General features: G+C 40.1%; 1 protein-coding gene across 2 annotated transcripts in view; it reads left to right on the top strand.

The window, feature by feature from the left end:
• LOC147192114 (leucine-rich repeat transmembrane neuronal protein 4-like) overlaps window positions 1-13,625 on the top strand; it is a 37,882-nt gene extending 24,257 nt beyond the window's left edge. For both annotated transcript variants that reach the window (XM_086135926.1, XM_086135927.1), the window contains exon 3: window positions 11,401-13,625. In XM_086135926.1, the coding sequence (XP_085992052.1) occupies window positions 11,401-11,466 (66 nt within the window). In that variant the 3' untranslated portion in view covers window positions 11,467-13,625. The remainder of the gene's footprint in view (window positions 1-11,400) is intronic.
• The last annotated feature ends 298 nt before the right edge of the window (window positions 13,626-13,923 follow it).

Below are 13,923 nucleotides of genomic sequence, written 5' to 3'. Positions count from 1 at the left end.
GAGTGAGTCACGATCTAATGACTAACACGCCTTAACACAGTTACATCGAGTAACGTTGTGGATCGGGGTTGAGTTTAGTTACTTTCATTTCGGCAACCTGGTGGATTAGTATTTGGCATGTTTTTCCTCGCAGTTAGGAGATCCAAGTTCAAATCTCTGGGTGAACGCCATCTCTGAAAAAAAAGTGTCTGTCCTCCCCGTTCTTCACTGAAGTCTCCCACTTCTCCATAACAGAAGATGTGAGTGTGGATGGTTGTCTCGATGTGTTCTGCTCTGTATAAAATTGTCGGAGCAACTTCTCCCGGGGCTGTACGCTTGACTTGCGGTTGAAAATGAAATCCTGAAAGCTTAGCAACCAGGTGAGCTGTCAGTAAGCACAAATTGTCTGGTTAAAATCCCACAGCAGGAAAGAGACGTGTGTGTGTGTGTGTGTGTGTGTTTAGGGGCGGGTTAATTGGGAACAGGATGAGTTTACGTCTTGTTTGGAATGGTGGAGACAGGACAGTGTGGTTTTGTATAAAGCTAGACATCTCGCAAACTATATGGAACACGACTCTTGAGAGAGCGCACCTGGGCAATCGATTCATTGGAGAGTGCGTTGAACTCCTTTGGTTGTCCACTAAATTTAATCCTCCAGGAAAACAAACTATTTTGGTCCATTAGACTTGTGGGTTTGACTTTATCTCAGTGTCGCAAAGCCTTGGCTCAGTAAGATGTAGAAGATTTTGAATGCCCGAATACCCCCCCGCCCCCCCCCCTTAAATGAGACTTATGTCAACTGATGCCATGTGTTTAACTATTTGGAAAAATAGCTTATTGCTAAAAAGTCACTGACTATGTAGTGGTTCACTGGACTGATTTGCATATGGCTTTCCACTCAGTAAATGTGTGAATAGGAGTGGGAAGGGTTTTCTGTCTCTGTGTGTTCTGTAGCTGCCTGGTGACTTGGGCGTACCGTAGTCTGCCTTTCGCTCCCTGAACATGTTAAGCAGGACAGAAAATGGAATGATGGATGGCAATGTGAATGAGAACAAATGTTCTGTGCTTTATATCTGTCTTATTTGTATCTCCCCTGCTAGCATCGAGCAGCAAGGTTTTGTTTTTCTTGGTTTGTTTGCACGGCAGTCTTGCTTGTGTCCCCAGCAAGAGCAAAACAGCAGCAGTTGCAAAATCAAAATTAAAGAGCTAAGATTCGAACTGCGGAATCGTCGGTCGTTAGGGAACCCGCTCTTGCACCCGAATCCCAGACACCCAGCGACGCCAATGTGTTGTTGTTTCAACAGCTCTTGACTAGGCCCCATTAACAGGCCGAACCTTCGAGGTGGCTATGACTCAGTTCACAGAGCGGGTTGCCAAGGGACACAAAGTTTGACTCTTCGAGTCTTGGCTCTTTTGTTTTGCTCATGCCGATAACACAACAAAACCATGCTGCATATCTCTTCACAAAATCCGTTTTCAGTTTTCCCACGCTAGCTTACTTCCTGCAAAGCGCTTCCGCTTCCCCTTCATCATTCCTGCACAGAAGAGAGGATTCATTTACTTGGCATATTTATGTTTTCATCATGGCTGTCCTTTTGGAACAGCTGCTTGTATTTAATGTCAGACACCTTCAAAATAAATTGAGGTGCTGTCATCTCACCTAAATCGTATTTCTGTTTTATTCGTGAGCACACAAATCCAGGAGCAGGCGTGGGGCTGCCACCTGCATTCACATATGTTGTCAGGTCTATAATAAGCATCCCCACAGAAGTACTGTTGAATTTCCACATAGTTCTGATAATCATTTGTGGGGTCTTTTCCATAAATATCAACCAACTGGAAGAGCAATAGAAAGTCAAACAAACACACACAACACATTAAACATGTTAGCTATGCGACTGCAGCACTACTCCGTTGGAAACCTACTAAATTGTATGACATTTAAATGAAAGAAAAACTGTGTTGTCAGATTGATCTGGTGAGGCTCTGTGGAAAGATAAGCTAAACTAATGAATGCCGTGTGCCAAATAGGAACGCTCAACCCACAAACACACATTTAGTGTCCAGATGCTGCTTAATCCATAGAAAGAAGTGCAGGAGAAAAGCAAGAGAGACTCTGGCCACTGTTAAGGTCAAAGTACATTCACTATCTTGAGATGGAAGCGATGGAAAAGGCCCCCATTCTGTAGGTAGAGTGATATCGTGTGACAGGGAAAGACATTAGCATTCACTTGTATATGAAGGGAGCAGATTTGCCACATATCTCAGTGGAAGCGATCTTGTTCATATCCCGTTTTCGACAGGCAGTATTTTTGCATTCTTGTCATGACAGTAACGATGTGAAAGCAGATAAACAGTGGACCTTCACGATGGATTTATGTTCACAATAAAAAAAAAAAATAACCAAAGCAAAGTGGCGCCGAAGGCAAGATTCTTCTCTGGCGCCCCCCTCTGTCTGTGATTATATTGTTTTTAGTTAGGTTTTTTTTTTCCAATTTCCTGACATATTTCGATCATCGGCATGTATTAGCGTTAATAATACGTTGGCCACACCATGATTTTTTTTTCTCTGATTATAAACATAGCAACTACATTTTTTTTTAATTTATTGATTTCTGCAGAATGGGAGAATTCATTGCCTTGCAGGATTTTTCTACCGCAGAAGGCTCACTGACTTTGAAAGGACGGTTAGAAAGGGTCAAGAAGCTTCATAGATTTTGTCATTTTGATATCTTCACGCATCCTAAAAGAAATGCAAATACCTGACAGAAATTTTCATCAATACACTTTTAGGGTATGAGAATGAGATGAATGAGACTCTTTGCTCTCCCACGCAAAGTATTTTTTTCTTCTGAAAAAGTGTTTTAATTCAATTCTCAAGGCCTTGGATTTTTGTGTAGTTTTCATCAACAGAAACATCCTTCTCATGTCTTCTTTTCGTCAGAGAAATGTGCCGAAGTCATGCACTCGGCTATTTTTCTGGTGAATTGTTATTAGCTATGATGTCCGGATAATGTGGCCGGATAAGGTTTTGCCACATTATTTTTGCTCACTAGCAAGTACAGAACATGTGTCTGTCCTGACTGGTCAACACAATATAGCTACACTGTTAAATGGAGAAGAGAATCCAGCTTTTCGTGTTCTTTTTATTTTATTTTTTTATTTTTTTTTAGCAATGATAAGGCTGACTATTCCATGCGTTTCTTCCTCTTTGAAAGAATGTGAACATTGAGTGAATGAATATTTCTGGATGGAACAGAGCTTGTGCCTCCTTTGATATGCATGGAGGGGGATTCCAAAAAAAAAATGGCAGCTCAACCAGCATCCCGGAATGGATTATGACTGACTTTAGAGGCACCACCTTATTTCATCTTTATTTTAACTTTTGAGAATAACCGAATATTGCATTGAGTTCTCTTTTTTTTTTTTATGCTACCACACAATCTACGGTGTCAGAGACTTAGAGAGGCTTGGCATAGCTGTTGCTCTTAATGCGCTCATCCATCACCCGAATAAATCACAAGCACCATAAATCACAACGCCAAGGTGCAGATAAAACATGCACATATTCACCCACGTTGGATAAATAAGTGCACACACTCCGACACTTGCTTACAGACGTGCTGGCTTTGCTCTTATCCAAAGCCCGTCGGGTATGATGTCCTCTGGATAATCTGGGAGCTATGTCAACACACAACATTGTTGTGTTTTTTTTTTTTTGGAGTATTCTGTTTAATACCACACATGGTAACCACTCCACTATACTGTACATCAGAGGTGCCTAAACGTTTTTGACCGAAGATCTACTTTTCGATCAAGCAACCTCCCGCCAGCGTCCCATTAGCGCGCATACGCACATCACTTAGATGCGCGCCATGATGAGCAACAGCCTGACGCGGAGGCATGCGACGCACTTTTGCAGCCTGTTAACGATCGTCGCTCACACGTGCCCTTTTAAAACGCTTCTCTCGGCCCTCCAGACTCCCATTCTTTGCCCGCGCCCTCTGTGAATTGTACAAAACAAACTCTGAATGAGAATAATAATAAAGATAAACCAGGGGTGTCCAAAGTCGGTCGTCAGGGGCCGCCATCTGACCTGTTGTGTGAGAGCTGGAAAACAGGCAGGACGGCGACCCGTTGAGGACCAACTTTGGACGCCACTGCGAGAAACCAAATAGCGCAACATCACTGATCACAAGCTGCAATTGCAGACTGCTGAAAACTTCCGGTGACGCAGTTCACGCACTACCGTAGGTTAAACGTGACCTGCTTTATTTTATTTTTTATTTTTTTTAAATACCTTTTGTGAAAGTGAGACTTATAGGATGATTAGAGTGCCGTGTGCATTAACACAAAAAATATATTACTCACGTGCCCAGAGACACACAAATGTTGTTTTGTTTTTTTTCTCCTCTAAACCCCCCTCGATCGACTTGGGACGAGCCAGCAAGCTACCGGTGGATCGTGATCGACGTAATGGGCACTCCTGCTGTACATACTATATTTTAATATGCACAGAGGTCCACTTCTTATATAATTATAGTCTTCATATAACTGTACTGTATAGTATGCTCATTTTTTATGCATGTAGCGTTGCCAGCCCACCGCTGATAGCGATGGCTGTTTTATTTTCAACTTCTCCAGACCAATTATTGACACTCGTGTGCAGGGGCGGCTTGGCCGTGGGGAATTTCAGGAGGGCCATTCCAGACTGCAATTGGCACGCGTCCAACAGCACATCAACAAATCAAGAAAAACTGGAAACCCAATTTGAAGCCACATAATTAGTGAAATGGCCATTAGCGTTTCTTTCATTTAGAACTAATATTGTTGTCAAAAGGACAATTTCATTTACTTCACACCATGTTATGATGATATGGCCTTGTTTACCAATGTATAAAAGTATGTTGATGCATCTCGTCTTTTGTTAATCGGAGGTATGAGCGCTTGTGTGTCTGGCAGCGGGCGCTCCGGAGAGTGTGCGAGTTGCTGTGTACCATCCGACAAGTGCTGATACAGGCTCTTCTTTTTTTTTTGTTTTTTTGTTTTTCTTGTAAAACAATGTAGGTTTCTTCAGCAAACGTATGTTTCATAGTGGAGCTTAAACCTGATGTCTTTTGTCGGTATGCAATGAGATTGAAGCGGTTTGAGTTTCGCAACAGCCAGACGTGCAATGTGCAAATACACTTGCTAATTAAGCACATGGATGATTCCAAATGTGATGCGATGCTTACTTCCCTGCTTCTCCCAAGTGAGCAGATCGGCTCAATAACAAGGTACTACATTTACAAATTATGGCCCCACCTCAGTTGCTCAGTGCAGCTCGCGGTACGTCAAGGTCTCACTGAAATAATTGACCAACCCGTGTCTTCTATTAACTCCCTGGCATAGATCAATCATGTCCATTAGGTGCAGTTTGTAAACGCGTCATTCATCCTTCATCTGGCATGCATGATTTATTTGCACCGTGTATGCACACCACATCTATAGACCGCGAATGCATATATTTTTGCTTTTCACTAGAAAAAAAAAACACTGCAATCATCTGAGATGAAAAAAAAATTGCTTAAAGTGGGGATGCCTCTCATCTTGGAAACCACAAAATACTGAGAATCCTTCAGAAAGCCCAGCACGATATCCATCATATCCATTCAGCCCAATGAGCTGTTTGATGGTTTTTGAATTAGTGTTCCCCGAATTTATTGAATCAATACATGCCAGGGCTTGAACACTTTCCCTTTATGAACCAACTGAACAGATCATGTTTTATATATTTGCAGGATGATCAAAACTTAAACCATCGTAGCAACGGAGGAAATGATGTTGCAGTGATTTAGTGGCAGATATTCCACTCTATTTCGTAGCTCCAAGGGTGAATATGTGCTCTTTGATTTCGATGACATGGTACGATATTCCCGTAATATGTTGACCAGTGATAATCCTCAGTGTGTGTTTTTTTTTCTTCATTTCTACTTGATAAGGAATTCACCACTTTTCTTTTGTTTTTACGATCATAATGTTACGCTCAATTCTGTTGCCGTGGCTCATTAATTTCCCTTCTTATCAGATATTTGGCCCAAAGATAAAAGAACGTTTGAAAAGGAATTAGCTGTAAAACCACAACTCTTTTTGAAGATTAAAGATCTGGGCTTCCACACGTACACACTCTTTGCCTTTTGTGTCTATTCAAGTGATCACATAAGATATTGTCGAAATCGGAAGATTTCGACAATATCCTCAGGGGTCAGTGCTTGGTCCAAAACTATTCATCTTATATATAAATGATATCTGCAAGGTCTCAAAACAATTTAAATGTGTCCTATTTGCTGATGATACAACTTTCTACTGTTCTGGAATAAATCTGAAACAGCTCCTGACAACCGTAGAAAACGAATTAAACAAATTAAAAAACTGGTTCGACAGAAATAAATTGTCACTTAACCTGAAAAAATCGAAGTTAATTGTTTTTGGCACAAGACCAATCAAACACCAAGCTAAAATTATGGTAAACTCAATTGAGATAGAAAGAGCGTATGAAACCAAGTTTCTCGGATTAGTAATAGACTCAAAACTATGTTGGAAGCCACATATCGATAACGTAAAAAGAAAAATAGCCAAAACCGTAGGGATCCTCTACAAAACCAAGGAAGTGCTAAATAAGAGATCTTTGTACACATTATACACTTCATTATTATTACCATATATGACCTACTGTGTGGAAATATGGGGAAATGCCTGCAAAACAAACACACTCCCTATTCTCAACCTACAAAAAAAAGCAATTCGAATTATTAATAGATCAAAATATACGGAACCCACAAATCCACTATTTATCAAATTAAATACGATGAAATTTTATGACCTGGTTGACTTTAAAATCGCCCAATTAATGTACAAAGCACACAATAACCTGCTCTGCCAAAACATTCAGAAGTTTTTCGAAATTCGAGAAAGCAGCTATGATTTAAGAGGTACCAATTTATTCAAAAAACTCAAAACAAGAACAAACATCAAGCAAAGAAGTGTATCTATCAAAGGTGTTAATCTGTGGAATAATCTCGAAACGGACCTGAAAATGAGTAAATCGCTTGCTGAGTTCAAAAACAAATTCAAAAAAATAGTACAAAGAGTTAAAAAGATAAATTCAAAACATTAAATATAATGATAAATCAGAACTAAGTTGATAAATAGAGAAAGGTATATAAATATCCATTATGAATACAAGAGAAAATTGACACAAGAGTGTCAGGGTGTGGAAGTATATAATCCCGATACAAACCAAAAGTTGTAAAAATATCACGGTTAAGGGTAAAGTATGAGCCTTAATGGAGACTTCTTTCTTCTTACTTTTTTCTTTTCTGATTGATATAAAAATGATTTATTAGATACAATCACATAACGGGGTAGGACTAGATAAGTTTTTTACTTCTTCCTACTCCCTTGAACATAATAACTGTGTTGTATGAAGATTGATTTCTTTCTTTTTTTATCTACCTTATTTTCTGTCAAATTATTACTGTATATATGTTTTATGTTCAATAAACAAACAAACAAACAAAAACAACAAAAAAAAGATAGGACAGCATACACAAGAGGACAACGTTCTGATTTGGTTTCACTTGGAAAAACTAACTTGAAGCAATTGACCCCCTGGGCTTTCCAGATCCGATGTGATTAGTACGCCTATTTATCGAAAAGTAGTTACGCTAGCATCTTTAACTACCGAATGAAGTCTGTCTATTGGTTGTATCGTATTGATGTACAGGTATATCAGCGTCAGTGGTAATGTATCCATTGCATTAGCCTACCCGGGGGCGCTTTATCCTCACAAGGCGTGCTGAAGCCTCAAGTTGTTGCCAGTCAATTGCAAATAATAATGCATCAGAATGTTATTTCATTCGTAGTCTTTGCTTTTGTTTTAAATGACATTTGTACTGGTCTGATGAAAACGAGAACGCAGTGGGAAAAATAATGAGAATTTTCTCAAATGTCAGCTTGATCTCATTTCCATAGTGGTGGATTGAGACAGAAGTTGTTTTTGAATAGATGCCTCCAAAGATGACACGTCATTTCAACCGTGCCAGTTCATCACAAATACTGGATGAATCCCAAGAGAGAGGGGAAAAAATGATGTTGACTATGTAGAACAGAAACATGTCCCTAAATCAACATTTACGAACTGAACTGAACTACAGAAGTTTAAAAATATATTTTTTTTGTCTACATGAGGAGCCGGTTTGAAATTGAATCTTAGTTTAGGTATTTTCATTTTAGGAGAATCGCAATGTTTTTTTTTCAGATGCTAGTTGACCTTTGATTTATTTTAGGAAGCAGTTTCTTTCTTTTTTTTTTGTATATTCTGTTTAGTTAAAGTGCGCGGTTGCTGCTAGCTGGATTCGACTGAAGCCTCACTTCACCAATCCCTCCCCTGTTGAGTCTCAGACCAAAGCCGTGCCCCTTATTAGCATCACCTAACTTTCTAGGTGTGCTGGGCTTCAAACTGTTTCGCACATGACTTTAGCCATATTCATCTTCAACGGTTTAATCGGTTCATCGCAGAGTACAGAGTAGCGCTCGAGAATTGGAAGTGTTACTGCATAAGCCAAGTCATCACTGAATATATGAGGCACTGATCCTGGAGCTTTCAAAATAGTATAAATTGATCTCTGTTAGCATCGTTTGTCTTGAAACACAACTACTTGAAGCCAAGACTCGGGGAAGAATGTCATATGAACATGGGGAGGGGGAAGAATCAGGCGGTCAGTAGAGTCTCCAGGACTCAAAATTTTGATCGATGTATCATGTCGGCTGTTGGCTTGTCTCCGCACATCATATTCCTTTTTTAAATGCCTTGCTGTGCTTCGAGGCAAAATATCCCTGACATGACCTGATAACATGATTACTGAGATCATCAGCGGTATCAATGGCCAACCAGCTGTCACCTTGCATCGCTTTTAACTCAAGGGTCCAAGCCCATCTGCCTTGCCGAGTTTCTCCTGGGATCTTGCCAGCTTGGAAGCTAGACTCTAAATGCTAAAGTAAAGTGAAATGCATCATCTACTTATGCAAAGATCGCAAAAGTCAAGCTAATCTCTAGTGACAGATACAAAAAACGTCTTTAATAATGGGCAGCCTTCCCTGACCTCATCAATGATGTGAGCTTTTTATTCAAGGCGGCAGACTGACTAAATCTAAAGAAGGCCAGAAGAATATTCATATTTAATATCAATTTTTAACCACAGTGGCAAGACAAGATAATTACTACAGAAGGCAATGTAAATGTTCATGAACATTTGGATTAGGATTAATTGAACTTTGCGAGCCTCCAGTGAACTGTCGCAGCGTGCAGGGTTCTGCCACCGATTTCATGAGTGGCCAAGTCTCAGCCACTGCCATTATGGCAATTTAAAATATGAATCACAGTTGCATCAAGTGACAACGTCTACAATTATAGCCAATATAATGCACATATTCACGAAGAAGAAAAACATCAATTTCAAATTTAAGCAGCCAAGGCTTAAATTAAGGAAGCATACACATATGTTATATTTTACAACAACATTTAACCATATTTACAATTGCACCTATGGATGAAATACTGAAGAGTGCTGAAAAATGCACATTGCACAAGCGTCATGATTTCATCCACTGGTAGATATGAAATCAGGCAAATGGTCAAGTACTGTTGTAAAACAAAGTATATGTGTACTGTATATGCTGTATTTTTATACCTCGGCGGCCTTTCTTGTTGACTTCAAATAAAGAAATCAAGGTCAAGGTCATCTTTATTGTCAAATGTGCTCCGTGTACAACATACAGCGCAGATGAAATTTCTTTCCTCTCACTCCTCAGTGCAAACATGCAAACACGCTGTGTATTAAAAGACACACAGCTAAAGATAAGGCAGCAAACGACACTGTATAAAAATACATAAATATATAAATCTAAACAATATAACAACAGCACTTGTGACTATTGTGGTTTAAAGTGAGATAGTGCGTGAGCGTGTGCAGTGGAATTCCTTGCTGCAATGCCCGTTCTCTCTACCATACATATTTTTCGACTGATCCAAACTATTCCAACTTCAAAATGCTCAGCTCATTCAGGAAATGTTGCTAACGATTCCCATTCCACTATTTCTTTCACTAAAATTCCCAAATTACAAGGTTTTTCGCATTACTCTGTCCTCCTTCCACATTTCTTGACCATTTTAAAACATTTGGCTTTTTTTTAATAAGCTTATTCAAGCCATCAGGAAAACAATTTACTATTCCCTGATCACCAACCCCACCTCAGAAAAAAATCCTAAATGAAGACATTTTTAAATACAGTATTATATAAGTACATATATAAGTGTCGTCCACTTAACATTTCAGTTAATTCCACAGCCTTCCCGATCAGCTTTAGATCAGGAAGGCTGCGTGCTACATTCACATGCACTTTCTCCAGAAGTTGCATTTTTTATAAGGAACATAATGTTCGGACATATACAGGATGTTTCCATTTCTTTGCATTTCTTAGTATGTATGAATAGCATTTGGTAAGCAGCATTAGCAACATATTTACTGAGCAAAAACAAGGTTGACTTCTGCACATACTTTTTTTTCTCTGTACATTTATTAAGTGTACACGCATCAATGAGTATTTTGATATGCCTTGCCTCATATGTAGCACAAGACTCGTCATGGTAATCATGACATCGTGGCATTATTAAATGCTAGTGCCTATTTTTCTGTGCAGTATTTAGCTATAATCTGTCCATGATGCAATATTTTGGCAAAAAGCACAGCTTTTTTTTTAACTTTACTCAGAACTGCCTACGTAGTAGGTAAGGTAAAGATGAAGGCTCGGCCGTGTGATAAATCCAAATCAAAGTTCAGCTCAGGGCATCACGTCACAGCCCTTCTTGCTTAAGCTACGCCGCTCCTTACTGACAATAATCTCCGTCGGTGGAGCAAAGAGCTGAAATGGGATCATTCAAAGCGGACATTAAAAGATTCTCAGCCTTTGCTTCATGACTGAATGGTGGAATTACCCCCTGCATAGTCCCAAGTGGGCTTTTTTTAAAGGTTAGGGCCAAATGCAGACGCACTACGAGTAGATATTTTCAGCATCAAATGTTGGTATGCGGGCCGAGTAAGCCCTCTGTTTGTCTCTCAGATGAGAGTAAAATGCCAAAATCTACGCAACAACACAATGTCAGTTAAGGGCTCTCTTTCTCTAGGTGTCTCTCTCTCTTTCTTTTTCTGCCTGCCCCGACTCGGTGCCTGACTAACCTTGCCTGTCTTGCATTGCTTTCACCTCGCTATAATGTAATCGCGACTCACTGCAATTACTCGAACACTTTGGCATCTACCGCCGAAAGGCATAGAACCGCTGTTAAATGTTTCTAACCCAATCTTTTCATCTGTGTCCTTGCAGAACGAGTATACATGTCGACGCCCACTACCTGGCACGTGGCTGGGGGAGCTGCCTACCATCCGTTAGAAGGAACTGCTTTTGGATCGTGCTGGGAACAACTTAATTGCCCAACATATAAAATATAATTACAGAGGGTGGTATGTGGAGAACAGCATCAGGATCCTTTTGAAATTAATCACTAAAAACCTTGCTGGAACGTACTGGAAAGCGGTGTTGACAGAATCAAAGGTTGTGGTACCGTCTACTTGTTAATACTAGTTTCTGTACTGAGGGCCTAATATGAAGGAAACCACACAATAACTACTCAGCAACGGCTGATCTCAACCACGTTTGCTTATTGTCTCTGTGAGGACAACGTGGTTAGATTCGAGGATCAAGACTGTACATATGCCAGCTTGCTTTAAAACCTGATTGATGAACATGCACTCATCGATGAGCTTCGAGTCCCTCGCTGACAGTGACAGTATGCGATTTCAAAGCCCCACTTTGATTCCTTAAGAAAGCAGGATGTCATCGTACAAAACTGACTTTTCTCCGATTAAGGCTTGGATGGTGTATATGTGCCTCACGGAATCTGGGGGGGGGGTTTGTTTTGTTTTTAGCAACCTGTTGTTTCAGATGAGCCGATTGCAGGCAGTCGTAAGAAGAGACAAGTCAAAAGAAAGGAAATTAGCCAGAGCTGAGACTATCCCAAGTCCCATGACTTTTGATGTTGTGTGTTTGTAATTTATTTGATTTGTTTTGGTACGTTTGACTTTCAGTGTGGTTTGTAATGGCATTCGGACCTAGCCTGGTTGAATTGAATGAACTGAAAATGCAATCGAAGTAGTGAGGGGAAAAAAAAAAGAAAAAAAATGGATGAAATGTACTTTTCTAAGCGTATAATGTAATTAATGATATCCTTTAAGGCTATTGTTTTTCTGACATTTTTAACCTTAACCAAATGCACCACTTTTGCTGTTGGCCTCTCCTGATCATGGCTCCATCGCTCGCCCCAAATGTCAATGAAGCAATCTGTTTCCACAAAACAAGTTCTATTCCTTTGCCATCAGGCAACATCTCATGAACATATTATGTGTGAAGTAGAAATAATTGTTTCTTCCTCTTCTCAGTGCATTCCCTTTGTTTTTTCTTCCTTGGCATCAGCGCGTTGATCTAACATGAGACTTGAACTTCTTGGTATTGATTTGTGTGGACACACAATGTTTTCAAATGGGAATTAGAACATCTTAACATGCGGACACAACAAGCTTCCGTTTGCAAACGTTGAATGCCAATGTAAAGGCCAGGCTGTTCTGTTTTGGTGCCTCATCTCCCTAACTCCCCCGAAAAAAAACTATCAACTCAATATTATTAATTTTCCCCAGTTTTTGCGGCGAAATTTAGCAGAATATGCCCGCCCGCATGTGGACTCTTGTATTTGGATTTGGGCAAGTAACTCATGCATCAGTGAAACTGGCAATACAATACTATCATGACATGTTAGCAGTATACAGACATATTAACAGGACAATAATGACATTTTAGTGTTGTTGCACAGTGAAAAACGTGCATGACCCATCTTTGTTTCATTTGAGCAAGGAAAACATGTCATCCAAACAGTCTATACCTAGATAGTTCTTGCAAGTGTGTGAACTGTCCCCCACGCAAGTGGCCCCATCCTTGAGTTTTGAAAATTGACCACGTGTCTGAAATCGCACAGCAGCTTACGAACTGGTTTCCCATTTGCTTTTCTTCTTTCTACTTTTACCTTCCTTTACCATTTGCTCGAAAATTGACACGCTCCCAAGTTTTTTTTTTCCCAGAGAACAGATTCTCAAAAGCGGCTTATTACTCGTGCAGAGATGGCATTCACTCAGACCTGTCCTGTTTGAGATAACTGAGCCCTTTTCACATCAAATGACTTGTTTCACTTTCCTTCAAATCGCCATCCCATTCTCCCTTCCGGAGACGGACATCCTGCGCGCTGTCCTTTGTGTGCTTGTGTTTCATCTTTACGGAACTGTATATTGCGTTGTGAGATGCTTCTCAAACCCCTTCAACGTGTCCCTCTTTCTAGACTGAAAAATCGCTGTTTTCTAATGTAAATTTCTGCTTTCCTTACTGTTGATGTTTAGTAAGAGGCTGTATGTTTTTGTTCACTTTCAACTCTGTTTTTTTAAAATGAAACTATCGACTTGATTGGTCAGCAATATGAAGTGCTCAAATAAAATATGATTTAGCCATACCCTGTACCTGCTGCATAATTGTCAAGGCCTTTCAGCATTGCACATGTATGCACACCCGACTCCCTATGGATTCGCAGTGCCGAAGCTGTCACATCAGCATTAGCCTCATTAATTTAGAGGGGAAGAACATTGATCCCTGCTCAACAGTTCTTGTTCACGACAGCGCGAGCTGCAACGGCACTAATTATGCTTCTGGTGGATAACGCAAGAGGGACTCGTGATTATTGATCCCTCCCCATGTTCACTGTGCTCGGAACCTATCAAGCTGTAAGAGCAGATCGTTTGTATTCAAAAT

The sequence above is a fragment of the Hippocampus guttulatus genome, chromosome 17 (assembly GCF_054856545.1).
Source record: "Hippocampus guttulatus isolate MCC_2025c chromosome 17, RoL_Hgut_1.0, whole genome shotgun sequence".
Lineage (NCBI taxonomy): Eukaryota > Metazoa > Chordata > Actinopteri > Syngnathiformes > Syngnathidae > Hippocampus > Hippocampus guttulatus.
The sequence above is the reverse complement of the archived record's forward strand: the minus strand, read 5'-3'. Positions and strand labels throughout refer to the sequence as shown.